At 61.4% G+C, this 27,008-nt stretch overlaps 3 protein-coding genes across 13 annotated transcripts; 1 reads left to right on the top strand and 2 right to left on the bottom strand.

The window, feature by feature from the left end:
- Positions 1 to 232: 232 nt before the first annotated feature.
- On the bottom strand, positions 233 to 6,572 carry RGS19 (regulator of G protein signaling 19). 8 transcript variants are annotated; one of them, XM_060079099.1, is made up of 7 exons: positions 6,556 to 6,572; positions 5,702 to 5,913; positions 3,040 to 3,137; positions 2,707 to 2,828; positions 1,489 to 1,563; positions 1,143 to 1,377; positions 233 to 1,070 (listed from the first exon to the last, which is right to left on the bottom strand). In XM_060079099.1, the coding sequence occupies exons 3-7, from the start codon at positions 3,067 to 3,069 to the stop codon at positions 879 to 881; spliced, it is 654 nt and encodes a 217-aa protein (XP_059935082.1). In that variant the 5' UTR covers positions 3,070 to 3,137; positions 5,702 to 5,913; positions 6,556 to 6,572; the 3' UTR covers positions 233 to 878. The 8 variants fall into 8 exon arrangements, with proteins under 8 accessions (XP_059935082.1, XP_059935083.1, XP_059935081.1 ...); XM_060079100.1 differs by lacking the exon at positions 6,556 to 6,572 and adding an exon at positions 6,287 to 6,363 and having other exon boundaries at positions 5,702 to 5,896; XM_060079098.1 differs by lacking the exon at positions 6,556 to 6,572 and adding an exon at positions 6,287 to 6,349.
- OPRL1 (opioid related nociceptin receptor 1) lies at positions 6,475 to 26,784 on the top strand. Of its 4 annotated transcripts, none has more exons than XM_060079094.1 (5): positions 6,475 to 6,612; positions 7,352 to 7,456; positions 17,539 to 17,802; positions 23,199 to 23,554; positions 23,661 to 26,784. In XM_060079094.1, the coding sequence occupies exons 3-5, from the start codon at positions 17,570 to 17,572 to the stop codon at positions 24,182 to 24,184; spliced, it is 1,113 nt and encodes a 370-aa protein (XP_059935077.1). In that variant the 5' UTR covers positions 6,475 to 6,612; positions 7,352 to 7,456; positions 17,539 to 17,569; the 3' UTR covers positions 24,185 to 26,784. The 4 variants fall into 4 exon arrangements, with proteins under 4 accessions (XP_059935077.1, XP_059935076.1, XP_059935079.1 ...); XM_060079093.1 differs by having other exon boundaries at positions 6,475 to 6,616; XM_060079096.1 differs by lacking the exon at positions 17,539 to 17,802 and having other exon boundaries at positions 6,475 to 6,616.
- Positions 9,776 to 10,557, bottom strand: LKAAEAR1 (LKAAEAR motif containing 1). Its single transcript, XM_060077749.1, has 3 exons — positions 10,165 to 10,557; positions 9,922 to 10,044; positions 9,776 to 9,835 (listed from the first exon to the last, which is right to left on the bottom strand). The coding sequence occupies exons 1-3, from the start codon at positions 10,555 to 10,557 to the stop codon at positions 9,776 to 9,778; spliced, it is 576 nt and encodes a 191-aa protein (XP_059933732.1).
- Positions 26,785 to 27,008: the final 224 nt, after the last annotated feature.

Raw genomic sequence — 27,008 nt, 5'->3', positions numbered from 1 at the left:
TGGCCAGTGCCTCTTGTTGCGTTGCCACCCTTGGTGGCCAGGTGCCTTGGGGGCGCCCTCGCATGGGGGGCGCTGAGCACAGCTGCCCGCCGAGGCTGTTGCTCTGAGGGGTGGGGTGGGAGCAGAGAGAGCACAGGGTCCCTTCACTGAGCGCGGCTGCTCCCCTGCTGGGGGTCCTGGACAATTCCTCCTTCTCTAATTCTCCCCGCAAATGTGGACAGAGGGGAGAGGCTTTTACTTTAAAAATATCTTCAATAATAAGATTCTATTTTGGGGGGAAGAGGAGTGGAGTTAAATATGAAAACTTTTTTTGTTGTTTTTTTGATAAAACACACAGTGCCATGTTTCCTGGTTTAAACTCAATGAACATATAAAAGAGAAACCGGGTCCTGCTGCCTTGAGCCTGGTCCTGAGGTCCTGGGTCTGATCCCGGGGTGCAGATGGCACCAGTTGGAGGTCTCCTCTTGTCACAAAACTAGACAGTACAGAGGTTCTGTTCTCCACCAAAGGCATTTCTCAGGGCCCCCAGGGGCCCGGGGAGGAGGACCTTGTGAGCTTTGTGGGTCCAGGATGCTTTCAGGGAGGGCGCCTCCTTTCACCAGGTGGGAACCCCAGCAGGAAGCGCTCAGTAGGGGTGGCGGTGCTGGAGGGGCCGCCTAGGCCCAGAGGCCCTCACGCATGCCTCTCAGCTGGATCCTGGGGCGCTGGGTCTTCCGGGTGGGGAAGGGGGCTTCTGGCCTGCCCTGCACCTGGAGCTCCTGCCTGGGACCGCCCGGGGTGCTGGGCCCGGCGGGTGTGCCCCACACGTGAAGCGCTCTTGCGAAAGGAGTCTCTGCCCGCAGGAGGGGTCCTGCGTCCAGGCAGCCACGGTGGGCAGTCTAGGCTTCACTGGAGGACGTGGAGCGCCCCCGGAGCAGCAGGGCACGGTAGGTGGGGGAGCTGAGGAAGCGGGGGTAGGAGTCTCGGTGCATCAGCGTGTAAATCTGCAGCTGCGCGTCGTCAAACGTGTGCGCCGACGGCTCCTGCATCTTCTTGTTGATGCCCTCCCGCACCCGGGAGTCCAGGCTCACCTGTGGGACAGGGGCCGCGGTCAGGGGCCCGGAGACGCCCCCGCCCCCCACCCCGGTCCCCGCGCGGCACACCTCCTTGGGGGACAAGATGGACACATAGTCCTCGTAGATGAGGCGCGCCTTCTCGTCCACCACGTGCTGGTTGGCCTCGGCCTTGAGCTCCTCGCAGGCCAGCCAGAAGAGCATGTTCTCCTCGCTGTACTCGGTGCGCAGGAACTCCCGGAACACGCTGCGGCCCGCTGGGCTGTGCATCAGCTTGTCGAAGGACTGCGCCCAGCTCCGCACCTCCTCGGGGCTCGGCGTGGCACTGCGGGCATGGGCATCCGGGTATCCGCCACCGGCCGCGCCAGGCCCCGCCCCCTCCGCCCGGATCCCACCCCACCCTCCCGCACCGCGCAGACCCCCGGCCAAGACTCACCAGGCTTCGCAGCTGGGGAGGGGCTGCAGCCTGCTCTCCCGGGAGGCCCGCCACGCTCGCCGCCGCTCCTCGTTCCTGCCGGCAGAGGGGAAGGTGGCACTGCCCTCCGCGGCACGCGTGTGCGCGCAGGACGCTGGCCACACGGTGACACCGACGCGTGGCTGAATGGGCACGAGGCCTAGGGGCTGTCGGCACACGTGTGAGCCCCCTGCAGGGGGTGGTCTGCTCCTTTCCCAGACTCCGGTCCGGCCCTGGGCCCGTTTTCTTGCCTTTGGGGCGTCACAGGACCCTCGGGTACCTCTCCCTCCCTGGCCTGACCTCGACCCCCACTGCTTTCTCCCAGAGACTCCGACTGATGTGGAGAAGGCCCTCAGCCCGTGTGTCTGAGCCCTGACTCTCCCTCGGGGTCCTGCTTCTCTCCTTAGTTCCTGGTGCAGCATCAATACTGGCTCCCCAGTGCACACCTCCAGCTGGACCTCTTCCCGGGGTCACTGAGACAGCTAACAGACACCGCAAACTCAAAGGTCCAGACAGAACTCAGCTCCCACCCTACCCCCACCCGCCAGATGCCAGACTGCTCGCTTGGCCCCCACGAGCCCTAACAATTCACGGCCTCGCGTCTCTACCCCCAGGCGGTCCCTCTCCTGTTTCAGGCCTCAGTTGCTCACTGCTCAGCTGATCCCGCTTTGGGTCCCCTCAGCGCTGTCCACTCAACAGCCAAGGGATGGAAGCCCGAAAAGGGCCAGGCCTCTGCAAGGCACAAAAACCCCAACAGGTTCCCTACGTGCCTAGAAACCACATTCCCCCTGGAGGCCCCACGTCCACCCCCTGCATTGTCCCAGGGCCAGGTCTCTGCTTAAAGCTCCTCCACCTGACACAATCTGTAGGACCTGCTTTTGTTCTGCTGTAGGTCCCCAGGGCCAGTCTGGGCCGGCTTACAGTAGACACACGCGTGCGCGCACACACACACACAAGTACACACGTGCGCGTGCACGTGCTGGCTAGGTGCCTGCATGTGGGCACAACCTCGGCACACCAGCCATGAAAATCACACACAGGGGCCTGGGCACTGGCCGCCGGTCACCAGGCCCCTGGACGAGTGCTGTGGGTGATGCCTCAAAAGCCCCCCGAGGGGCTGAGGAGTGGGGTCCTGGATCCCAGGTCTGCTCAGCGCCCCCCTCCCCACCAGGCACGCGGTGCACCCCCAAGCCCACGTACCAGGAGCAGCTGCAACAGCAGCACCAGCACAAGCAGCAGGGGTTTCGCCTGGGGGGAGCCGGGGGGGCCGCATCATGACTGGACATGGAGGGAGGCTGGTCCCCCTCCTCTGGCCCTGTGTGCTGGGGGAAGACGGGGCCACGTCAGCCTCCAGGCAGAAGCCATCGGAACCCCCTGCTTCCCCCCCGCACCGCCCCCCACCGGCCTGCGGGGGGCCGTGCTTGCTCCCGGCGGGGCGTGACCCTTCTGGCCTCCCAGGTGTCCAAGGGTCTCCCAACTCCTAGTCATGCCCCCAGCCCCCGAGGGACAGAGTCAGCGGTGGGGGCGGCCCACCTGCTTCTCAGCCTCAGGCGGGGTGGGCATGGGTGGGTGGAGGAGGTTGCCGGGGCTCCGTGGTGCCTGCTCCAGGACCCTCACCACAGCCTGGGGCTCTGAGAAGAGAGGCCGGGACTCTCGTGGAGGACCTGACACGGGGGGCGGCCTGGCCCCCTGGAGAGGTCCCGAGCCTCTCCCTCCCCCCGGAGGCGTCCCCCCGCCCCTGCCCGGCCTCCCACCTCCAGACGGCTCTGCCCAGGCCCTGACCCCCACTCCAGTCTACACTGTGGCTGTGAGGGGACGTGGGGTCAGGAAGGAGGGGACCCCAGACAAGATCTCCACAGGAGGTTCTGGGACACCCCCATCTGCTCGCTCCCTGGGAAGCCGGAAGCCAGGGTTCCTCTTTCTCGGCTTCCGGCTCCTGGCCCCTCCCAAGGGGGCTGGAGGCCCCCAGAGTCTGGGGCTATAAGGGCTGTGCATAGGGGTGGTGGTCAGACAATTAGACCCCCCATCCCAGCTCCGTCCATCCCAGGTTTTCCTCGGCTGGTGGGAGGTGGTGGGGGTTGCTCCCCACGGGCAGTCCGGATCAGCCCTGGGGAGGCGCCCCACCTGCTCCTGGGGACTCAGCAGGGGCAGCAGACCAGGCCTGCCACAAGGAGGACTTGAGTAGGACTTGGGGCTGGGGCGGGACGTCCTGAGGGTGCGGGAAGTGCAGCAGGCACCGGTGAGGAGGGCCGAGAGCAGCCAGGGACCGCCACCTTCTCGGCCCGGTCACTGGCCCGGCACCCGAACACTAGGCTGGCACCTTCCCGCGCCCAGGGTCTCCCGGCCTCCCTTCCCCTCCCCCTCGCCAGGCTGCGGAAACCGCTGCGGTCCCAGGCCTGCCGCAGGGCAGGGCGGGCGCGCCGGGCGGCGGCGGGGGAGGGGGCGCGTCCTGCTCCCGGGCGGGTCGGAGCCGCGGGGTCCCTTCCGCTCGGCGTCGGGGCGCACCTTCCACGGTGCGGGCGCGCGGGGGGCGCCGGAGCCCCATCCGGGTGAGCGGCCCCCGCGGGGAACCCGCGGACCCGAGCCGCGGGGGCGGCCAATCAGGGTCCAGGAGGCAGTTTTGAACGCCTCCCCACCTGCCTCCCAACCTCTACCTCGGCCTGCGCCAACCTCGGCCCAGGCGAGGCGCCCCGTCGGGGCCGGGGGCGCCCCCTGGCACGTCTGCCGCGCGGACCTTCCTGAAACCCCGCCGCGAGATGCTCAGGACTTGGTTTCAGTTTATTTTCTCATTAAATGATCATTCTCCCTGCTGCCTGCCCCCCATCCCTCAGCTCTTGGCCTTTTAATGTCTGTTTGGTCCATGTTGGCCTCATGGGGTGTCCGATGGCAGAAGAGGAAAGTGCACGCTCTGGGACAGGCCCTGGGGCAGTCACCAGGCTAGGCAGCTCCTGCCTCCCAGCCACTGACCGGGTGCTGCGCTCAGAGGTGACAGCCCAGGATATGCACACCTGGGGCACCCCTGCCTCCAGAGCCTGGGCATGCGGAGGCCTCGGCCTTGACCCAAATCTGGGGGCCAGGTGTAGGGTCCCACGGGGCCTTGGTCACTCAGCCACCTGCCTGGCTTCGCCTGAGATCGCTGGGGGGGGGGCCCTCAAACTGGATCCCACTGGCTTCCAGCAAACAGATGGGGAAGCAGCAGCCCGACAGCATGCCTTCCCTCAGGGGTCAAGTTTCTAGGGAAAGGAAGGGGTGTGGCAACCTCTGAGGTCTGGTAGCTGTACCCCAGACGGGCTGTGACTTCCCCAGGCAGAGCCGCTCTTCCTCCCCTGCACCCCTACCCACTGTGAGTGGGGGCAGGGCCCCAACCCCCGCTCCCCCAGCACCCTGAAGGCTGTACCCCTCTAGGCTGCCTTCTCCAACTCAGCTCTGACTTGGACGAGGGGACCTGCCTGAGGATGCAGGGCCCAGGTGCTGGGGCGGGGAGGGCAGGGGGAGAGGCCGTCCCTTCGGTCCTGGTTGTAGGCCCCGCACCTGGTCACCCATCCCTGGGCCTGGCTCCGTGCACCCTCCTCAGGCTGGCTGGGGCCACCTGTGCCCCTGGAGCACCTGCTCTCTTTCTTGGTAGGGGTACAGGGTCTGAACCAAGGTTCCCGCCCCTCATTCGGGCACGTGGGAGGGGGCTCCCTCCCCTTGCCCAGCCCCTCCAGGCTTCGGCCCCTAAGTCTGGGAGAGGAGGAGCTGGACAGGCGGCAAGTTTGGCCTCTGGGGACAGAGGCTCCCTTGGGAGCGGCGGCTGCCCTGCTCCACAGAAGGAAAAAGAACGTCCCCGAGGCCGCCCAGTCCAAAAAAAGAATCAGAAAATGTGACAACCCCAGGGAAAAAACGCCATAACCTTTGGGAGGGGGGGGACAGAGGGGCTCCATTCCCTTCTTCTCATCCTCCTCAGCACCTTCCTGTCTGCTGCGCCGCCCCCCTCCCCCGTAGGTAAGTCCCAGCCTGGCTCCTCCAAGGCAGGCCAGGTCTTTCCTAGCCCTGGTGACCCTCGCCGCTGCCCACCTCTACAATGGTGGGGGCAACCCACTTCTCTCGCTCCCTCTCTCTCAGGGTGGGGTTTGGCCTGGAGAAGTCTGCCCCTCCCTCCAGCCTCTGACGCCCCCACCCCAATCTCAAGGAACTCGCCATGCGCCCCACTCACCAGCGACCCAAAGGCGAGGCAGGGGCGGGAGGGGCCAGGTTCGCTCTGGGCCCCACCCTGGCTGCCGAAGGGGCGTGTACTGCAGCAGCAGGACTCAAGTCAGACGGCAGGAGGTCCTCCTGCGCGTTCTGGAGCGAGGCTGGCGCCAGGAGCCCCCGATCGGCTCGGGCCGGGGGCGCAGCGCCTCCCCTGCGACTGGCAGGGATGACTGGCTGCCAGATCCAACAGGGTGGGGGTGGGGGCGGGGGCAAACCGGGTGTCCCGCCTCGGCCCCTCCCCACAGGCTGAGGGGGGGGACGGGAGACGCGGAAACCTGGGTTCTTCCGGCCCCCCCCCCCCGCTTTGAGCAATCACTTCCCCAGTCTTTGAGCTGCAGAAAAGGGGAACCCGGTTGCAACGGCCCCTCCCCCACGCGCGGGGACGGGCTCCAGTCCCGCCGCGGCCCAGGGTCCACGTGGACCCCGCGGCGGAGTCCTTGGGGCGCGGATTCCGGCGCCGGTTTCCGAGGCTCCCTCCCCGCACGGCCCCCGGGCCCTGGCCGGAGGGGCAGGGCCGCGGTCTTCGGCGCCGCGCGCGCGCACTCACCGGCCGCGCTCCCGAGTCACTCGCGCCGCAGCCGCCGGCCCGCGCGCTCCGAGGTCCGGCCGAATCGTCGGGGAGCGGGCGCAGGCTTCAGTGCGCAGGCGCCTCGGCCTCACTTCCCCAAAGCGCGGGGCCGGGACTTCCTCGCGCGGGCAGACGCCGGCCCGGCCCGCCCCGCCCGGCGCGCCCCGCCCCGCGTTCGGCCGGCTCCGCGCCCCACGCGCCCACTCCCCACCGCCCCGCGCTCAGGAGCGCGGCGCCTCCGTCCCCACCGTCGCTTAGGGTGGCCCGTGCTGATGATGGGGCCTCTGGTCCTCCGGGGCGGCTGAGTTGGTACTGCGGCAGCTGGGGGTGTGGCCGTGTCCCAGCTCTGCTCGGCAGGGCCGGTCCAGCGTTGCCGTTACGGGGTGGGGTGGGGTGGAGGCGGGGGGTGGGGGGCGTCCCCATAGGCTACTTGCTCCGCTCGAGGGAGAGGCCACTGGAAAGGACTGTCCCCCGTGGTCAGTTCCGGCCTGGCCCTTAGCCTCTCTGGCACTGGGTGTCCTCACCTGTGAAATAGGGTTAAGGGCGCGCTGTCACCGTGCTGTAGGGGACTTCCCAAGGAAGGAGGTTCCTGGGCTTCGGTGCCAGTGATGTCGGGGGTACTGGTTCTTATATCCGGGTCGCCAAATGTCCCTGTCTGCGGGGCCTGGCTGAGTCCCTTTCAACCCCTCCAGTTGCCCCCAGATGTTCTACAGTTTAAAGCCACACCTCCCCTTTGCCACGAATGCCTGTCCCTTCTCTTTGGACAACTCTCCTATTTTATGACCTGGTATAGCTGTGAGTTAAATTCCTTATCCCAGCATGCTTTGGGCCAGTGTCTGGGAGGCCCTGACCCTGCTCTGGAAGTGGTCTGCAGAGTGTCTGAGTCCCCCTGGCCTCCGACTGTATGCAGCTCCTGTCCCCTGGTGCCCAGGGCCCGCTCACAAAATGCCTCCCAGTTGCTCAAGTTGTAGGTGCGCGCTTTTTTCAGTGCTCTTGAGGGTATAAAGGGAGTGGAGATTTTACATGCGCTCTTCATTCATCCAGCAAATGTCTGCGTGTCCCCTGTGTGCCAGTCAGCGGGACCTGGCAGCGAGCAGGACCGACAAGCCCCGGAGCAGAGAAGAAGTGGACTTGCAGACTGGGTGAGAGGTGAGGAGAGCTGAGGAGAAGCACACGGCGAGGAGGGGGGTGTTTCAGCGCTGCCTCTTGCTCAGCACAGGACGGAGCTGGGGCCGCTAGCAGGGCAGCAGGGCAGGGGCTGAGCTGAAGAGAGTGCGGGCCAAGGTCAGGGAGGAGAGAGGGGCCCTGCAGTCTGGGGGGTCTCTTGATGCCATGTGCCCAGGGGGCTTGGCTGCCATGTTGACAGGCTGGCTGGAACAGGGTAGAGGCTGGAGGCCTGCCCAGATGGGAGGCGGCTGCTTCTTATTTAGCCTAGATAACAGTCCCGGGAGGTAGGTCCTTCAAAGACGGGCCAGAGCTTAGTCAAGGTCACACAGCCCTGCCTATGCCATGGTACTTGATGTGGCATCTTCACCCGCCTCCTGAGACGTGTGGGGCAGCTGGATGCGGGTGTGGGTCAGCGCACTTCTCTTCCACTCAGGCCACACTCTATACGCTTCTCTGGCCCTCCCCTCCCCCTCCCAGCCCTCCATACACTGTCCTTCCTCTCGCCACCCCCGCATGTCCCCCGGCCACTGAGGCCTCTCCATGCCCCTTGCCTCAGCCCTCCTGGGTCTTCGGCCCTTCCTCTGGGGAGTCTATCCCATATTCCACAGGAGGAACCAAGTGGGCCGGGCAGGGGCTCATTCAAGGCTGTGCAGCAGGTAATGCTGAGAGTGGGATTTGAACCCAGGACCCTCTGTCTAGAGCATGAGCTCCCAGCCCCCAGTACATTGGGCTGTGGCCTACATGCTTTGCTTTCCCATAGCAGAAGCCTCCTTCAGGCCCTGCAGAATTGTCCTCGGCCACTTTCCTGGGCCTTCTCTGCAGACCGAGGACCCCTTCCTGGTGTGGGGATCAGAGGGTGCCCATGTGCCAGCCTCACACCTGGTGCAGAGCTGTCTGTGAGGCCGCCCTCTTGCTGGCCTCCTCAGGGTGGCGGGTGCCCCTCTCGTCCTCTGTCCTCAAGTGCCTGCCTGATGCTCCCCTTCCCTGTCTCTCTGCCCCTCGCCCAAGCCACCTTCTCTTCCCCTGTTCCTTGTGTCCCCTACCTGCCTGAACCACCCCCCGCACCCCCCCCATAGAGAGCTCCCCCCTCCCTCATGGAGCTTCCAGTCTCCGGCTCCACACACAATTCTGGGCTTGGATCCACGCCAAGGGTGCAACAACCCAGAACAGGCGAAGGGTCCTGTGAGGGGGAAGGGCTTGCTGAGGACACAGAGGGCTCAGGTCCCCATTCTGAGCTGCGTCAGGGAGGGCACTGGCCGCCACAGAGCAGGATTCCTTGCTGGACCCCAGCTCTGACCTCTGCCAGTAGAGGGCCCACCCCTCCAGGACCAGTTCTCTGCTGAAGGCTGGTAACTCTGCCAGAGCCTCCTGGCAGGGGAGGGCCTTGTCTGAGGCCCCCACCTCTGTAGCCCGCTGGACTGCTGGGAGGGAGGAAAAGGGAGAGCCGGCTAAGAGAAATCTCAGTGTCTGCAAAGAGCCTGTGTTGGGCAGGAGAGTAAGTTCTCGAAGGGAGATCTGTCCAAAAACTTGGGAGGTTCTTCAGAATCCAGAGGGTTTGCAGGATGTGGGTTTGTCAGAATGGAACAGGGGCGGTGTCCTTCCTGTCCTCTGTGTGTGTGTATGTGTGTGTACGTGTGTGTGTGTGTGTGTGTGTGTGTGTGTGTGTGGTCCAGCAAGGGGGATCAAAGGGGCAGAGGAGGACTATCAAGATGGAAAGGAAAACCCGAGGGTGATTTCTGCCTGAAGGGGTCTCCCCTTCCCCAGTCTCCTGGTCCTCTTGGGGACCTCCCAGGCATGGCTGACTGTCCAAAGGCCAGCTGTGGCTTGTGCAGTCACTCTCCTGTCCAGAATGTCACCTTCCTCGCTGACCCTCTGATGGAATGACCTGCAGTCTGGGGTCCTATTTGGGTACCACTTTCTCCCTGAGGCTGCCCTTACCTCTGGGGGTGTGACTGTTGCTGATACAGGCTCTTCTTCCCATCACACCCAGGCTGCGGGCTCCCACGGACTCACAGGGCACCAGATTGCCTGCTGGGGGCAGCGTGGGATTTGGGGGATGAGGGGTGTCCCTGCCCCCTGTGAGTCTGATGTCAGCCAGCTTGTAGCTTTCCACTTTATTGGAGGAGCTGCACTCTGAGTACCCCAAGGCCTGTGCCATCGGATGTGGGAGACGCAGCATCCATCCTTCCCCCTTCCCTCCCAGGGGACCTAGAGAAAGGAAGTCTAGAGACCAGGGGGCGCTTGGAAAGTGAGAACTTTATGTAGGAGGGTGGGGCGCAGTAGTGCACTGTGGGGTCGCCATCAACGCGGGAAGATGCTGCTGTCGACTTTCTCCTCCAGAATGGTTTCCACGCGCCTCCGCTGCGGGGGAGGAGGTGCTGGGGCCGGGTGTGCGGGGCGGAGGGCGCGCTCCCCCCCTCCCCGGCCCTTCCCGGGCTCGCAGGCACCTCTTGACGGTCTAGGGGGTCTGGGATCCGCGTGGGCTTCAGCTGCGGCGGCAGAAACAGCTCCAGCCGGAGGGCGGCGCGCGCGGACTTCTGCCGCAGGATGAGGAGCGAGATCTCCTCCGCCTGCGGGTGCCGGGGTCAGGGCGCGGGGGTGTTGCGGAGCCTTGGCGACGGGCGGCCCCGCCTCGCCCTCAGAGCCCCGGGCCGGGTGGTCCCCCCGCCTCGGCCCCGCCCCGGCCTCACCCGCAGGCGGGCGTAGCGCAGTCGGAGAGCGCGTACTCGGCCGCGGGCCTCGGCGGCCTTGAGGACGCCGAGGACCCGGTCCTGGCGCTGCGCGGGCGTCTCGAGCGGCAGCGTCCACGCACGCGGGTCAGGCATGCGGTGACCCAGCTCCGCTGACTCGCTCGGGAAGACGGAAGCGGCCGCGCCCACGTCCTCCAGCAGGTCGCCGAAGAGCAGGTGGCTGTGGCGCTGCGTGGGCCGCATGGCCGCCAAGCCCTCCAGCGTGAGGGCCCAGCCCGGCGTCGGGGGCTCCGCCTTGGCACAGCCCACGCGGGCCCCTGCGCCCTGCGCGCCCTTACCCGCTCGCTCCCGCGGGACCCTGCGCGCGGTCCCCTTCGCCGGCTCTGGCTGCATCCTCGGGCCCTGCCGAGGGAAGGCGATGTCCCGTTGGCGCCCGCTCCTTCGGTCTGACCTGGCCCCGCCGTGGGTTCCCAGCTCCGGCCCCTCTGGACCCCCCGCAGCCCGCCTTAGGGCCCGCACCTCCTCTGACCTCTGCGCCTTTGCCGCAACCTCGCACACGTCCCGGTCAGCTCAGCCTCCTTACTCCGCTAGAACTTTCTGATCCACTCCCTTCCTGCCCACGGGCTGTTTCTCCCGCCACTGGGAAAATGCTGAGACCCCTGAGTTGCCCTCAGGGGTGGAGACAGCTTGAGACTGACTGCCCCGGGTGAGGCTAGGAGGACACTACCTCCCATGCCGGGACCCTCGCTGTGTTCCGTCCCCCATGTCTGCGTAGGCCTCAGACCCCTCTGTCTTAGTGTTAGGGGCTGGAGATGGAGGGGGCGGGCCTTCATTATATCTTGGGCAGAGGACTCACGCTTCTCTGGGAGATGTGTGTGTGTTTGATGTTGTTGTGTGGGTCCGTTTGTGTGTCTGTGGGAGGTCTCACTTGTGTGCGGCGGAGTCTCAGAGTCGAATGGACAGCTGGCTTGCTGCAGGGGAGACGCCATCCCCCCAGCCTGTCCCCAGCTGGGTCTAGATGGAGTAAGGGAGAGAGGAGCCCAGGGAAAAGGTGGTAGAGGGGGAAGGGCCCACGAGGTGGGAGAGGGAAACACCCCGGAAGTCCCGGTGCAGCCCTGCAGGGCTCCTTTCCTCGCCCGGCCCAGCCCACAGCACCCCAGACCCCGGACCCCAGATCCTGGGCCGGGTCCTGGCCCGCACTGGGACAGAGGCTGGCGTCCGCTCCCTCCCCTTCCCCGTCCCTAGCAGCGGCGGTCGAGTGCCCGGCCCTTGCCTCCCATTTCCACACCCCATACTTTCCGCCTTCTCGGGTCTGGGCCTCCAACTCAGCCCAGACTCTGGAACTTGTTGACGCGGTTGCTCGGCAACCAGGAGGCCCGCCCCTCCCCCAAGCCAACGGGGGCGGGGCGAGCCCTCGGGGAGGTGAGTGGTCAGAACCTCGGTCCAAGTGCGCCGAGGTCCCTGGCCAGATCCCCCGCCCCGGGACCTCCCGGCTGTCAAGGACCATGAGGGAGATGACCGTCAGCTTTAACAGCCCGGGTGCGCTCTCTTTCTTTTCTGAAGAGCCCCAAACGCACTCTCCTGCGGGCTGTGGGCCCAGCTTCCTGACTGGAGAGTCCTTTGCTGGCTAGTTTTGGGGTCAGGGGGCGCAGATCTGAGGAGACATTCGTGGTTGAGCCCCTTCCCCTCTTCACGGCCCACGAGGCCTCCCGCAGCAGAACTCAGGACTCTTCACCTCTTCCAGGGCAAGTCTGGGGGTCCCAGGGGTGGTGTAAGAACAGAGTCGGGTTTTTTTTTTAGACCATTGGTTTTGTTTTCCTTTTTAAAAATATTTATTTATTTTCTTTCTTTTTTTCAAATAAATTTATTCATTTATTTATTTTTGGCTGCATTGGGTCTTTGTTGCTGTGCACAGGCTTTCTCTAGTTGTGGAGAGCTGGGGGCTACTCTTCGTTGCGGTGTGTGGGCTTCTCATTGTGGTGGCTTCTCTTGTTGCGGAGCAGGGTCTCTAGGCGCATGGGCTTCCGTAGTTGTGGCACGGGGGCTCAGTAGTTGCGGCTCGAGGGCTCTAGAGTGCAGGCTCAGTAGTTGTGGCACATGGGCTTAGTTGCTCCGAGGCATGTGGGATCTTCCTGGACCAGGGCTCGAACCCATGTCCCCTGCATTGGCAGGTGGATTCTTAACCACTCCGCCACCAGGGAAGTCCTTTCTTTCTTTTTTTTTGGGCTGTGTTGGGTCTTAGTTGCGGCGCGTGGGCTCTTCGTTGCGGCACGTGGGCTTCTCTCTAGTGGTGGTGCGTGCGTTTTCTCTCTCTCCTTGAGGCGCGTGAGCTCAGTAGTTGTGGTGCATGGGCTTAGTTGCCCCGCAGCATGTGGGATCTAAGTTCCCCGACCAGGGAGCAAACCACGTCCCCTGCATTGGAAGGCGGATTCTTTACCACTGAACCACCAGAGAAGTCCCCAGGCTCGGGTTTTGATTTCTGGGTCCTGGGTCCTAGATTTCTGTAATTTATTTGTGCATTTGTTAATTTCATAATATTTTATAACTGATTCACTTAATTGATTAATTCTTTAGTTTGTTCATGCACTCATCAGATTATTCTGGATTCATTAATCCATGTACTCATTCCACAGTTGATGTTAGGCCAAAATGAGTGCATTAAGTCCATAATTTGTTAATGTATTGGTGGTTCCCACAGTGTAAACATGCCTCTTCCCTTCATTCATGGATATGCCAAGGTGGGCACTGACGCCCATGGATGGTGCCGTTTTGGGAGTTCACAGCCTCAGTCCCTGAGGGGGGAGACTGTCCTGGCTTTGGGGGTGGTGTCTCAGCTGAGGTTCTGGCCTTTCCGAAGGAGGCTGTTGACTGTTCCCATTGTTTTTGGAAGCTTGCTCAGGCCTCCCAGTGAGAGGGTAAGCTTTTTTTTTTTTTTAAATACATCTTTATGGGAGTATAATTGCTTCACAATGCTGTGTTAGTTTCTGTTGTACAACAAAGTGAATCAGCCATATGCGTACATATATCCCCGTATCCCCTCCCTTTCGTGGCCCCGTATCTCCGGAGCTGGCGTGCCATCCCCCCTTTCCCAAAGCTGCATGGAACTGTCCATCCTTCCAGCCCCCAAGCCTTTGCGGGAGCTGTTCCTTGGATGCTTCCCCTTCCCCACCCCCCCCCCCCCCCCCCCCCGCCCCGCAGAGCTTGTGCCTTTAGGGTGAGGCCTGGGACTTGGGATTCAGCATCACCGAGGGGCTTTGGAAGGCAAAGGTCTCTGGGCTCCAGAAGAAGCAGTGAGGACCTAGGCAGGCTGACCTACCTCCTCCTTCAAGCAGTCCTCCTGGATACACGCAGCCCAGGCCAGTACCACCTCTGGCCTTCACTCTGCGCTCCCACAGGAGTGAGTTCTCTGAGACAGGAGTCTGGGCCCTCCTCTCAGCTTCCCAGGGTCCTGGCCAGGGAGATGCAGGGGGGAAGTGACTTGCAAGAGTGGGAGTTATGAGGGGAGGGGGAGAATGGCACACTCCCCTGTGAGAAGGGACTGGTAACTTTCCCTCTGTTTTTGTAGGATTGAAAACCTTTGACACCCTCTCCTCCTTAATTCCCAGAGGGCCTGGTGTTGGCATAGTTCACATTCCTGAGCGGAGCTTCTTCCTGCTTCTCCACCCCCCTTACAGCTCCCCTGGGAGGGGAGGTGCTCGGAGGTGCTCCCTGTGTCTGGGGCCCAGCCACTGTGAGGCCCCGGGCCACGTCTCCCGCCTGTTTCTGTGTCCAGGATTCATGTGTTTTTCAAGGGCTGGTGGAAATGCTGAGATCTAAGAGCATGCTGATCAATGCCAAGGCCTGAAAATAAAACTTCAAAATAATATTAATAAGTATTATTAAATGACTGCAATATTTAACATTATATTGCAAATCTACAATTCTCTGTCACTGTATGTAAATATTAGGAAGTTAAAATCACAAGGAGAAAGTAATATTTTATGAAGAAGCCCAGAATTATGAAAATCCTTTTACTTTTTTTTTGCACGCAGGCTTTTCTCTAGTTGAGGCAAGCGGGGGCTACTCCTCGTCGCGGTGTGCGGGCTTCTCATTGCTGTGGCTTCTCTTGTTGAGGAGCACAGGCTCTAGGCACGCGGGCTCAGCAGTTGTGGCTCGCGGGCTCTAGAGCACAGGCTCAGTAGTTGTGGCGTGCGGGCTTAGTTGCTCTGCGGCATGTGGGGTCTTCCCGGACCAGGGCTTGAACTCGTGTCCCCTGCACTGGCAGGCGGATTCTTAACCACTGCACCACCAGGGAAGCCCCATTCCTTTTACTTTTTAACAGCACAACTGGCCTGGTGACTGAATTCTCTGGGGATGGCTGTTCTGGGTGAGGCTGCTGGCGACTGTGCTTTGATTCCCGTGCCCTACTCCGGGGGGTGGGGGGGGGGTGGCAAAGCATATGCGGACCGAGGGGCAGCGGACAGTGTGCCATCTGGCGTTGACGGGCCCTGAGTCACTGGGTGCAAGGGTGAGGTGCGTTCACCCCAGTCTGTGGGTGTCACTGGCACTCTGGGACCTGGGTCCTGCCCGGAACGCCTGTGACCTCCAGGTGTAGCCCTGGTCAGGCTGTCACCTGATATGTTGCGGACCCGTGTTCTGTGCTGTCGTTCACGTAAGCTGCGTGTCTTGGGCCGTCGCTGGTACCCTTGCATGTTTGGTTTTGCCTGCATATGATGTGTGTGTTTGAGGTTGTCTTGCTTTGATACAGATGCTCACACGTGTTCCCTGCTGCCCCATGTGTAACACATATGTTCTGTGTCTTCTCTTGGACGTACAGGGGTCGAGAGAGGCTGGGCCATTTCCTGGGCCAGGCCCCCTTTGTGGGAACCCTGCAGGGTCCAGGGCTGGGGGCTACCATCCCCAGGGAGTGTTGTCAGTACCCTGGCCTGGCCCCCCACCGTCCAGTCCTTGGGCTGAGACTGCCCGTGCGGGCAGGTGGGCCCAGGCGTGCCCGATGTGCCCTCATGGGAGGTCTGTCCAGACGGGAGCTCACACCCAGCCTCGGGGCAGCCTCCGAGCCCCGCCCTTTCCCCAGGCTGAAGGCCATTAGGAAACAGCTTAGTAAACTGGTGGGCATGTGGGCCCAGGCAGTGGGGGTGGGAGGGGCTGAGGTTGGCTGCTCAGACCTCGGGGAGCCCAGGTCAGGGAGGCTGCAGGAGGGCGAGCCCCTGGGGTTCCTGCCCTGCTGGGGCTCCCAAGGTCAATGGGATGGGGCTTCGAGCTCTGCCTGGAGAATGTGGTGCACGTGTGTCCCCAGGCGTCTGAGGCTTTGGTCTGCCTCTTCTCCCGTGTCTACCTTGTGCCTCACGTGCACCCTAGTGTGGGTTTGCGTGGGTGTGGCCCATGCGTCTGTGGGTCCCTTCGAGTGTCTGTGCGTCCTCTGAGCATGTACCCCTGTCTGTTTGTTTACCTGTGTGCCTATTTGGGCATCTTTGTGTGTGTTTTTGTGAGTCTTTTGTGTCCTGAGTGCCTCTGTGGATGTGCCCCGTGTCTCCACACGTGTCCCTGGGTCGACTGCAGTGAAGACGCACAGATACGTCCTGGGGGACGGCCTGGGATGCTGAGCCCTGGGCTATTCGCCTGCTCTGTCCTCTCCTGATTCGCCAGGTATCCTAGCGACGCTGCTGCCAGTCGCCTAGCAACCAGGTCCCCATCCTTGGAGACAGATGCTCCAAGCAGGGTCTGGGCTGTGTGGGCAGAGCCCGGGCAGGAAGAACGACCCCTTGACTGGGTGGGGCTGGCAGTTCAGCTCAGGGGTCACCCACAAGGCATGTGACCCCAGGGATGGGAAGGAGGCAGCTCCGTGTTCTGCTGTGTGGGTGCTGGCGGCCCAGGCTGTGAGGCAGTGATGTTCAGATGTTGTTCAGGGACCCAGCTGAGGCAGAGGTGCCCTCGGTGGGTCTTCAGGTGGCAGACAGACCTGGCTTTGAACCCTGTCTCTGCCAATTTGACAGGTGGCTTCACAGTGCTGAGGTCCTGAGGCTTACTGCTCTTGTTGGCACAAAGGTGATGCTGAGGCCCGCAGTTAGGGGTAGTGGGGATGGACAAGCTTGTGCTTGTGATGGGCTTGGCACCCAGGAGGCACACTGGACAGTCCAGACATCCTGCTTGCTTATGAGGCTCTGATCTGATCAGGGCTGGCTGGGCAGGGGCCCAGCCACCTGACCGGCGGCCCCCTGGGGCTCAGCTGCCCTGGGATCCCAGCTGAGGGGCGCTGTTCTGGGCATGGAACTCCGGCTGGGGCAGGTCTGAGTCCGTCCAAGGCTCTGCTTCTGAGTGAGATGCGGCTTCACGTCTGTCTCTGCCTTGTGTGTGTCTCTCCGAGTCTCCGTTCCATGTCTTTGTGTGTTTCTGCATGTCCTTTGTGTCTGTTCTTGTGTGTTTGTCCCTGTGTCTCCATGTGTCTGTCCCTGAGTCCCTGTGTGTCCTTGTGTGTGTGTGTGTGTGTGTGTGTCCGTCCACGTGTCTGAGTTCTCATGTGCACCTATCCCTGTGTCCGTGTGTTCGAGCCTGTCTCTGCCTGGGCTCTGTGGGTCCAAGCCTCTCTCTGTTGTTCATCTCTGAGGGTGCACCCTGGTCCTTGCATCTGTCCCCATCCAGCCTGGGGCCCCCTCCTCCATCCTGCACGGCCCCTCCCCTCTGGAGCTGCAGCCTCCTCCCCTCCCCCAGCTCCGTGCACCAGGCTGCTGCGTCTGGTCTGGCGTCTGAGAAGGAAAAGGAGCAGCTGCCACTGTGCGGCAGCCGCAGTCCCGTCCAGACCCAGAGCTGAGTCGGGCCGGCGCTCCCAGCCCTGCTCTGCCGCAGGCCGAGGGTTAGGGTCTCTGGGGTTCCAGCTCCCACGGAGGTCACCGAGGTAAGGCTGAGCCGCTGGGGGCTGGCGTGGAGGTGACCTGTGGTGGCCGCCGCTCTCAGGCAGGGCTGGGGAGGGGCAGGAGGAGGCCCTGTGCTCGGTTGCCCCGTGTCCAGTGTTCCAGGTGTTTCTGGGTGTGTCTTGGTCCCTTTTGTGCCTGCGTGTGCACAAGGGCAGCTTTGGGCATCTGTGTGTGTGTGTGTGTGCGTCTGTGTCGGTGAGCCCCCATGGGTGGACACATCCCGCTGTGTAAGCGCATCCGCGCATCCATGTGGGAGCCTGCAGGCCAGCTGAGACTGTGTCCCTGTGTGTGTGCACGTGTGCCCCTCTGTTCATGTATCCCTGTCCCTGGCATACACGTTTGCGTGTCTCCGTGTGCCCGGTGTGTGCGTGTATGTGTGTGCACACGCACGTGCCTCCGTGTCTGTGGCCCGGGGCTGGGTGGGTGCTGGGTGCTGCGCTCACATGTCCCTGTGCCTCCCCAGGTTCCGTAGGGCTTTGCGTGCAGGGCGGGGCATGGAGTCCCTCTTCCCTGCCCCGTTCTGGGAAGTCTTCTACGGCGGCCACCTGCAGGGCAACCTGTCCCTCCTGAGCCCCAACCACAGCCTGCTGCCCCCGCACCTGCTGCTCAATGCCAGCCACGGCGCCTTCCTGCCCCTCGGGCTCAAGGTCACCATCGTGGGGCTCTACCTGGCTGTGTGCATCGGGGGGCTGCTGGGGAACTGTCTCGTCATGTATGTCATCCTCAGGTAGGCTGGGCACCACCCCCCGTCTCCCACCGGTGAGTCCTGAGCGGCTGCCGAGGGCTTGGAGCAGGGGCTGCTCTGGAAGGCTTGGCACGTGGGGATCTCCCCCCCTGTTCAATCCCTGGCCCCCTGGCACTGGGCAGGGTCAGTCCCGAGGCCCTGGTGGCTCAGCTCCTGAGGGCAGAGGCATTTGGCTGGGGGAGAGGGAGAGGCAGGGTCCAGTCCGGGTGTGGGAGGAGGCGCAGCTCCGTCCCAGATGGAGCGCCGCCCTGACTCCTGAGAGATGACGCTCCATCTGAGCCGTGCGCCAGGCTCCCAGCCAAGCTGCCGCGTGAGTACCTCACGGGCCCCGCAGTGATCCCGGAAGGCAGCTCTTGTCGGCGTCGTCCAGGTCCGGCGCTGGGGCAGCTTCACGAAGCCCCTGCCTCAGCTCCGGGGCTCCGTGTTCACCGCTGGTGTTTGGGCCGATTCCAGCATTTGCTGGCGCTCAGAATGGGAATGCTTGTGGGGTCAAGGATGGCAGCCACGCTGCTGGGGGGACATAATGGGGGATGATGTGGGGACATTGTGGAAGGATGGCCGAGACAGTATGAGGGGACAGCATGGGGAAACAAAGTGGGAAGAGCGTGGGAGAGAGTGTGGGGACAGCGTGGGGACAGCATGGGGGACAGCGTGGGGATGGCATGGGGTGGTAGAGTGGGAAGAGCGTGGGGCGAATGTGGGGACAGGGTGGGAACAGCGTGTGGGGATGGCATCGGGACAGCGTGGGGACACATGCACTGTGCATGTGCGCACACGCGTATACATGTATGTGTACGCATGCACATGAGCATGTAAATGTGTGCACACATGAGAGTGTGCACCCGTATGAATGTGCACACGTGTGTGAGTGTGTGCACGTCTGGGTGTGTGCATATATGTGTGTGTACTGCACCTTGTACATACATCTGTGTGCATGGATACAATACATGCGAGCATGTACATGTTTGTACATGTATGTGAGCATGGGCATGAATGCGCGAGTACGAACACACACGTGTGTGCATGTGGGCACACAGTGCTTTATGTGTATACATATGTGTGCGTGTGTGCACATGCATGTGCACACGCCCTTGTGGCTCTGTCCATGTCCGTGCATGTGTGTAAGCATGCCCTTGTACACTTGTACGTGCCGGTGTGTGTCACGTGTGTAAGCATGCCCTTGTACACTTGTACGCCGGTGTGTGTCACGTGTGCGCTCAGACAAGGGGCTGCGAGGAGCAGCCGCCCTCCCCCCAGCGCTGGCCCCGGGTACTAGACTCACGTGCCCCTTCGTGGCTGGAGGGTGTGCTGTGGGTGAGAACTGTGGGTGGGGGTGGGCGTGTTCCTCCTTCCGGTTGTGAGCGTTTCTTGTGGGGTCTCTCCTCTGCGTGGGGGCATCAAGCCCCTCAGAGGCACGTCTTGATTAGAGCAGAGAGGGGAGGTCGTCTTGCCCACGAGCAGTCTCCACAGAGAGTGATGCCCGGGAACTGCTGTGAGCACGCCGGGCTCAGAGGCAGAACCATGTGTTTTGAGCCATGGCACTGGGGTGGGCTGCCTCAGTGTCAGAGACACCCAGTTCCAGTCCCTGCTCTTTTTTTACAGGCAATGTTTTTTTTTTTTTTTTTGCGGTACGCAGGCCTCTCACTGTTGTGGCCTCTCCCGTTGTGGAGCACAGGCTCCGGACGCGCAGGCTCAGCGGCCGTGGCTCACGGGCCCAGCCGCTCCGTGGCATGTGGGATCTTCCCGGACCGGGGCACGAACCCGTGTCCCCTGCATCGGCAGGCGGACTGTCAACCACTGCGCCACCAGGGAAGCCCACAGCCAATGTTTTTAAAGTAGTTTTAGGCTCACAGCAAAATTGAGGAGAAGGTACAGTGGTTTCCTATATAGTCCCTGCCCTCCCCTCCCCTCCGCAGGCATCATCTCCCCCATTATCAACATCCCCACCAGAATAGTACATTTTCACAACTGATGAACCTACACTGATACATCATAATCACCCCAAATCCATAGTTTACCTTAGGGTTCCCTCTTGGTGTTGTACTTTCTATGGGTTTGGACAAATATATAAAGGCATGTGTCCACCATTACAGTATCACACCGAGTAGTTTCACTGCCCTAAACATCCTCCGTGCTCTGCCTGTTTATCCTTTCCCACCTCCCAACCCCTGGCAAACACTGATCTTTTTTACTGTGTTCATAGTTTTGCTTTTCCAGAATGTGGAATCATACAGTCTGCAGCCTTTTCAGATTGGCTTCTTTCACTTAGCAGTGTGCACGTCAGGGTCCTCCGTGTCTTTTCACGGCTTGAGAGCTCATTCCTTTTTACTGCTGAATAATATTCCATTTTCTGGGTGAGCCACAGTTTATTTATTCATCCACCTACTGGAGGACATCTTGGTTGCTTCCAAGTTTCAGCACTATGAATAAAGCTGCTATAAACATCCGTGTGCAAGTTTTTATGTGGATATATTTTCAACTCCTTTGGGTAAGTATCAAAGGGTGGGTGATTGCTGGATCTTACGGTAAGAGTCTGTTTTGTAAGAAACTGCCAAACTGTCTTTCAAATGGCTGTACCTATTGACATCCTCACCAGCATTTAGTGGTGTCAGGGTTCCAAATGTTGGTCATTCTAATAGGTATGTAGTGGTATCTCGTTGTTTTATTAAATTTTTTTTTTTTATTTTTGGCTGTGTTGGGTCTTCGTTGCTCTGCGTGGGCTTCCTCTGGTTGCGGCGAGCGGGGGCTACTCTTCGTTGCGGTGTGCGGGCTTCTCACTGCGGTGGCTTCTCTTGTTGCAGAGCACAGGCTCTAGGGCGCAGGCTCAGCAGTTGTGGCGCACGGGCTTAGTTGCTCCGCGGCATGTGGGATCTTCCCGGACCAGGGCTCGAACCCGTGTCCCCTGCACTGACAGGCGGATTCTTATCCACTGCGCCACCAGGGAAGTCCTCATTGTTGTTTTAATGTGCATTTCTCTGATGACATAGGTGGAGCATCTTTTCATGTGCTTCTTTGCTGTCTGTATATCTTCCTTGCTGAGGGTCTGTTAAGGTCTTTGGCCCATTTTTAACCAGGCTGTCTGTGTCCTTATTGTTGAGTATTAGGAGTTCTTCGTGCATTCTGGACAGCAGTCCTTTGTCAGATGGGTCTTTGGCAAATCTTTCCTCCTGTCTGTGGCTGCTCTTCTAGTTCTCTCGACCCACTTTTCCTTTTACCATCTCTGTGGCCTTGAGAAGACCATTTAGATCCTCTGAGCCTGAATGTCCTCCTGTGCAGACTGGGCATCAAAATAGCGCTTCTGAATCTTAAATGAGTTAAAATCCAAGTGAAGAACTTGGCACAGGCATCTGCCATCACCACTGTCCTTGTTATTTGGTCATGATTAAGGCCTCCTTGAGCTTATTCTTAATCTCTCTCTAAGAGGCAGAACGAAACCCCAGATTCCTTCATGGCAGTTTAATTGACATGGAACATTGTCGTCTCTGGTGTTGCCACCGTCACCAGCACCACCACCACCGTCACCACCACCAGCACCACCGTCATCACCACCACCACCATCACCATCACCACCACCACCACCATCACCATCACCACCACCAGCACCGTCACCACCATCATCACCACCACCAGCACCACCATCACCACCACCATCACCACCGTCATCACCATCACCACCACCACCAGCACCACCGTCACCACCATCATCACCACCACCACCAGCACCACCGTCATCACCACCACCATCACCACCACCATCACCACCACCATCACCACCATCACCACCACCATCACCACCACCATCACCACCACCACCAGCACCACCGTCATCACCACCACCATCACCACCACCATCACCACCACCATCACCACCACCACCACCACCACCATCACCACCACCATCACCACCACCACCATCACCACCACCACCAGCACCACCATCACCACCATCACCACCACCACCAGCACCACCGTCATCACCACCACCATCACCACCACCACCACCACCATCACCACCACCATCACCACCACCACCATCACCACCACCATCACCACCACCACCAGCACCACCATCACCACCAGCACCACCACCACCAGCACCACCGTCATCACCACCACCATCACCATCACCACCATCACCACCATCACCACCACCACCACCATCAGCAGCACCACCACCACCGTCACCACCACCATCACCACCACCGTCACCACCACCACCAGCACCACCATCACCACCATCACCACCACCATCACCACCACCACCAGCACCACCGTCATCACCACCACCATCACCACCACCATCACCATCACCACCACCATCACCATCACCACCATCACCACCATCACCACCACCATCACCATCACCACCACCACCACCACCATCACCACCACCATCACCACCACCACCACCACCACCAGCACCATCATCACCACCGTCACCACCACCACCAGCACCACCGTCATCACCACCACCATCACCACCACCACCACCACCACCACCATCACCACCACCACCAGCACCACCATCACCACCATCACCACCACCACCAGCACCACCGTCATCACCACCACCATCACCACCACCATCACCATCACCACCATCACCACCATCACCACCACCATCACCATCACCACCATCATCACCACCACCACCACCATCACCACCATCACCACCACCATCACCACCACCATCACCATCACCACCACCACCACCATCACCACCACCATCACCACCACCACCACCACCACCATAATTACCACCATCACCAACACTACCACCATCACCACTATGACAACTATTAATTCATTTAGCAGATAGTTATTAAGCACCCACAGTTCCTCCAGGCCCATGCCAGGTTCTTGCATACAATCAGACCCCATTAGCATCTGTCCCATCCCTGTCACCATTTCCTGTCTCGGTTGCTAGGCAACAGTGAGGCCTGGTTTGGTGTGCTCTTCCAGATTCTGGAGCCCCTGGAAACCTCTGGTGGTGGAAGGGCCAACGTCTTGGTCCAAGAAGGGTCCTGGGGGAGACTTGAAAGGGAGGAGGACAGGTTCTTTGTCTTATGAGTCCTGTCTCTGCTCTCACGCAGGGGCAGGCAGACACTCTGCTCCCCCGACCCCACACCCGTCTTTTCCAAGGCAGACAAGTCTTTAGGTTGCGAACCATTTTTTGTGTGCTGTAACTACTTGAAGAATGTGTTAAAATACTTGCCTTCAGCCTCCATGGCATTGGGCTGGGCCCATGAGCCTACATTTTAGCAGGGGGCAGAGTGGGTGCCCCCTGTGACGGCCAAGAGGAAGGGCCCCTTGCCCTTTGCTGCCAGGTCTGCCAGGGTGGCCAAATGAAGCCTTCTTCCTCCCCGTCCTCTCTGCAGACACACCAAGATGAAGACAGCTACCAACATTTACATCTTTAACTTGGCCCTGGCAGACACGTTGGTGCTGCTGACACTGCCCTTCCAGGGCACAGATGTCCTCCTGGGCTTCTGGCCATTTGGGAACGCCCTGTGCAAGACAGTCATCGCCATTGACTATTACAACATGTTCACCAGCACCTTCACGCTGACTGCCATGAGTGTGGACCGCTACGTAGCCATCTGCCACCCCATCCGTGCCCTTGACGTCCGGACATCCAGCAAGGCCCAGGCTGTCAATGTGGCCATCTGGGCCCTGGCCTCTGTTGTGGGCGTTCCTGTTGCCATCATGGGCTCGGCACAGGTTGAGGATGAAGGTCAGTGCAGGGGACCCTCCTCCCCAGTGCCACGCTCCCCTGGCTCTGGGTGGCTCTCTCCCTGCCCACCTGCCCACCCGCCCTGACCCTGCTTCTCTCCCTGCAGAGATCGAGTGTCTGGTGGAGATCCCCACCCCCCAGGACTACTGGGGCCCCGTGTTTGCCGTCTGCATCTTCCTCTTCTCCTTCATCATCCCTGTGCTCATCATCTCCGTCTGCTACAGCCTGATGATCCGGCGGCTGCGAGGCGTCCGCCTGCTCTCAGGCTCCCGCGAGAAGGACCGGAACCTGCGGCGCATCACGCGGCTGGTGCTGGTGGTGGTGGCTGTGTTCGTGGGCTGCTGGACGCCCGTCCAGGTCTTCGTGCTGGTCCAAGGGCTGGGCGTCCAGCCAGGCAGTGAGACTGTGGTGGCCGTCCTCCGTTTCTGCACGGCCCTCGGCTATGTGAACAGCTGCCTCAACCCCATCCTCTATGCTTTCCTGGACGAGAACTTCAAGGCCTGCTTCCGCAAGTTCTGCTGCGCGTCCACCCTGCGCCGGGAGACGCAGGTGTCAGACCGCGTGCGCAGCGTTGCCAAGGATGTGGCTCTTGCTCGCAAGACCTCTGAGATGGTGCCACGGCCGGCATGACTAGGCGTGGACCTGCCCATGGTGCCTGTCAGCCCACAGAGCCCATCCACACCCAACACGGAGCTCACCCAGGTCACCGCTCTCTAGGCTGACGTGCAACTGCGCATCACCAGCCTCCACGGGCCCTGTGGCCTTGGAGGATCTGGTGACATCATGGGACAGGTCAGAGCATTAGGGAGGCCCTAGTCGTACTAAAGCTGCCCTCCTAGTGGAGGGCGGGGAGGGGGTGCAAGGACTCGCTGGTGAGCATGCCCGGCCAGAGCCACCCCGGCACTGCCAAGCTTCATGGACTGTTCTGGCCTCGCCCCTGCTGCATCCCGCTCCGGGTAGGCACACAGCCGGAAGCGTGACAGTGGTTGTACAGTCCTACGTGCCCCTCGTGCTGTGTGCTGTCTGCATGGAGCCTTGCAGTATCTCCTCTGGGCTGCTGGATGGGCCTGGCGCTGCCTGGAGAGTCCAGTGGGCATCCCTGGGCAGTGAGACTCGCCCTGAGAGTGAAACTCTTAGGAGGCTTCTCAGCAAGGCTGTTCCCTCCAGGACACATGAACTGCTGCGCCGCAGACATGGCCGTTCAGGTTTGCGAGGTGGCCAGGACCGCCGCAGGCCACCCTGTCGTTTGTGAAGCAGCCCCATGTGCCTGGTCTCAGCTGTGGGGTGGGGAAGGCTCTGCAGTGCTCTGTCTGGGTTGCCTGGGCCCCCCTCGGGCTGTCCCTCAAAGCCCTCCTTTCAGACTCCATCAGAGGTCAGCGGCTGTGCAGCTGTCAGGACCCTGTGTCCTGCTTGGGTCCTGGTGGCCTTGGAAGGATGCCAGCTGGGACAGGTCCTGCCCTGCACCCCCAGTGACTGAGGCCCTCCTTCCTTTACAAGCCTCCAGAGTTATCTGTGGGGGAAGCCTGAGCTTCCCAGTCAGAGGCGGCTTCGTATGCAGAGTTGGAAGGAGAGCTGGGGCTGGCAGACCTGCTTGAGGGAGGCTGCAAGGACCATCTGAGCCGTGGGGACCCTGCCCGCTGTGACCACCCAGAGGAGTACCCTCCCAGTCTGCAGATGGAGGCTGCAGCTCGGTGACTTGGCAAGCGTTCGCCCTGCAGACAAGCTGCTGAAACACCTGCAGTGGGAGAGCTGCCTCTACCTGCTAGCTGAGCTGCAGACCTGGCCAGGTGAGCTGAGGCACCTGGAAAGAGGAGGAGGTGCTGACTCTGGACTGGCCTCTCCTGCTCTGGGGGCCCCGGCCCTGTGGGGTCGTTCTCGGGGAGGACGGGGCTCTGTCCGTGCTGCCAGCAGCGGGAGGCTCTGAGGACCAGAGCCACTATGGCTGCAGCATTTTTGTGCCAAGGCTGAAAGACACGCATTTGCGCTGGTATAATGTGTCTCCATGGATCTATGCACGTGGACAGTGTGGTTTCCCCTGCACGTAACCAGCCCTGAACTGTCTCCAGGGGCCGTGACGGAGGGTCAGAATAACCCCCTGCACACTGGTCAGGGCGCTCTGCTTGCAACAGGTGTTTCTGACTCTTTGGGGGGGCCATTGGGGTACACGCTCTGGGATTAGCACGTGGGGTGTAAGTCGATTCGTCCTCCAACCTGCTCTGTGCTCTTCATGTGGCTCTGTGCTTGGCCGACTGTCCCACTTTGGGAAGGGGTCGACTAGTTCATGACGTCTTGGGGGCCTGTCTTCTTTGCTTCAGCACAAAGTTTCTCCCCAAACAACCAAGCACTGCACTCCCCACCCCTGTAGCCGGAAGTTCCTGCGGGTCCAGTGGGTGGGCGCTTCCCCACAGTGGGCTCTGGGTTCTCTTCACTCCCACCTCCCCCCACTCTAGCTCCTTCCTCGTTCCTTGGGCGGATCCAAGTGAGTTGGATGACAGATGGACAGAGCCGCTTCCTCTGGCAGCCCCGAGATCCTGAGATCCTCCTGGCTCCTGCGTGGGCCCGGTTCTACCCAGGCTGACTGTCGGGCAGACAACCCTGTCAGAGAGAGGGGCTTCGCAGCGGCATCCAGGGCCAGCTCGGTCGCAGTGCTTGGGCACAGGCTGAGGGGCCAATGTCCGGGTTTATATAAGTTTTAATGACAAGCAAATTGCTGTTAACACAAAAATTCAGCATCAAGGGAAAGCTTAGGGTGCCCCCTGTGACGGCCAAGAGGAAGGGCCCCTTGCCCTTTGCTGCCAGGTCTGCCAAGGTGGCCAAATGAAGCCTTCTTCCTCCCCATCCTCTCTGCAGACACACCAAGATGAAGACAGCTACCAACATTTACATCTTTAACTTGGCCCTGGCAGACACGTTGGTGCTGCTGACACTGCCCTTCCAGGGCACAGATGTCCTCCTGGGCTTCTGGCCATTTGGGAACGACCTGTGCAAGACAGTCAGTGGCAGTTAGCATGGGGGGCGCTCAGGAGGCAGCGAGGTCCTGGCGGAGGAGGCGGCTCAGGGTGTGCTCCGGGCTGCCAACCAGGCCGACCCCACAGCGAGCGTCTGCGCTCGTCCCCGTTCAGGCAGGGCTGAGGGGCCGGCCAGCAGCCCGCGGGACCTCGGAAGCGGGACCAAGGCTGGCTCGTCCCCCCCACCTGCACCCAATCTCTCCTCTGTTCCCACCTCCGACCCCGCCCCCTGCCTCCAGCCCCGACCCGCCCCACCTCCACGCCCCACCGCCCCGACCCGGCTTCCAGCCTGCATCGCCACCTCCGCCCCCTTCCCCTTTCCTCGCCCCAATCCCCGCCCCCGCCCAACCGCAACCAGCTGGGCTCGGTCAAGTCTCCCGGCTTCGCTGAGCCTTGGTTTCCCTGCCTGCGCAGAAGGGACGCCGAACCTTCCTCACGGGGTAGTG

This window comes from Mesoplodon densirostris, chromosome 16 (assembly GCF_025265405.1).
Source record: "Mesoplodon densirostris isolate mMesDen1 chromosome 16, mMesDen1 primary haplotype, whole genome shotgun sequence".
Classification (NCBI taxonomy): Eukaryota; Metazoa; Chordata; class Mammalia; order Artiodactyla; family Ziphiidae; genus Mesoplodon; species Mesoplodon densirostris.
The sequence above is the reverse complement of the archived record's forward strand: the minus strand, read 5'-3'. Positions and strand labels throughout refer to the sequence as shown.

Bases quoted from the DNA above. Each gene is read 5' to 3' on its own strand.
- RGS19 (XM_060079099.1), bottom strand. From the start codon at position 3,069: ATGCCCACCCCGCCTGAGGCTGAGAAGCAG. The intron at 2,829-3,039 runs GTGGGCCGCCCC...GTCTTCCCCCAG, and splicing joins CGCCTGAGGCTGAGAAGCAG to CACACAGGGCCAGAGGAGGG. The intron at 1,564-2,706 runs GTACGTGGGCTT...CTCTGCCGGCAG, and splicing joins TGCTGTTGCAGCTGCTCCTG to GAACGAGGAGCGGCGGCGAG.
- LKAAEAR1 (XM_060077749.1), bottom strand. From the start codon at position 10,557: ATGCAGCCAGAGCCGGCGAAGGGGACCGCGCGCAGGGTCCCGCGGGAG. The intron at 10,045-10,164 runs GTGAGGCCGGGG...CGGCACCCGCAG, and splicing joins TGCGCTACGCCCGCCTGCGG to GCGGAGGAGATCTCGCTCCT. The intron at 9,836-9,921 runs GTGCCTGCGAGC...CCTCCCCCGCAG, and splicing joins ACCCCCTAGACCGTCAAGAG to CGGAGGCGCGTGGAAACCAT.
- OPRL1 (XM_060079094.1), top strand. From the start codon at position 17,570: ATGGAGTCCCTCTTCCCTGCCCCGTTCTGGGAAGTCTTCTACGGCGGC. The intron at 17,803-23,198 runs GTAGGCTGGGCA...TCCTCTCTGCAG, and splicing joins GTCATGTATGTCATCCTCAG to ACACACCAAGATGAAGACAG. The intron at 23,555-23,660 runs GTCAGTGCAGGG...CTCTCCCTGCAG, and splicing joins GGCACAGGTTGAGGATGAAG to AGATCGAGTGTCTGGTGGAG.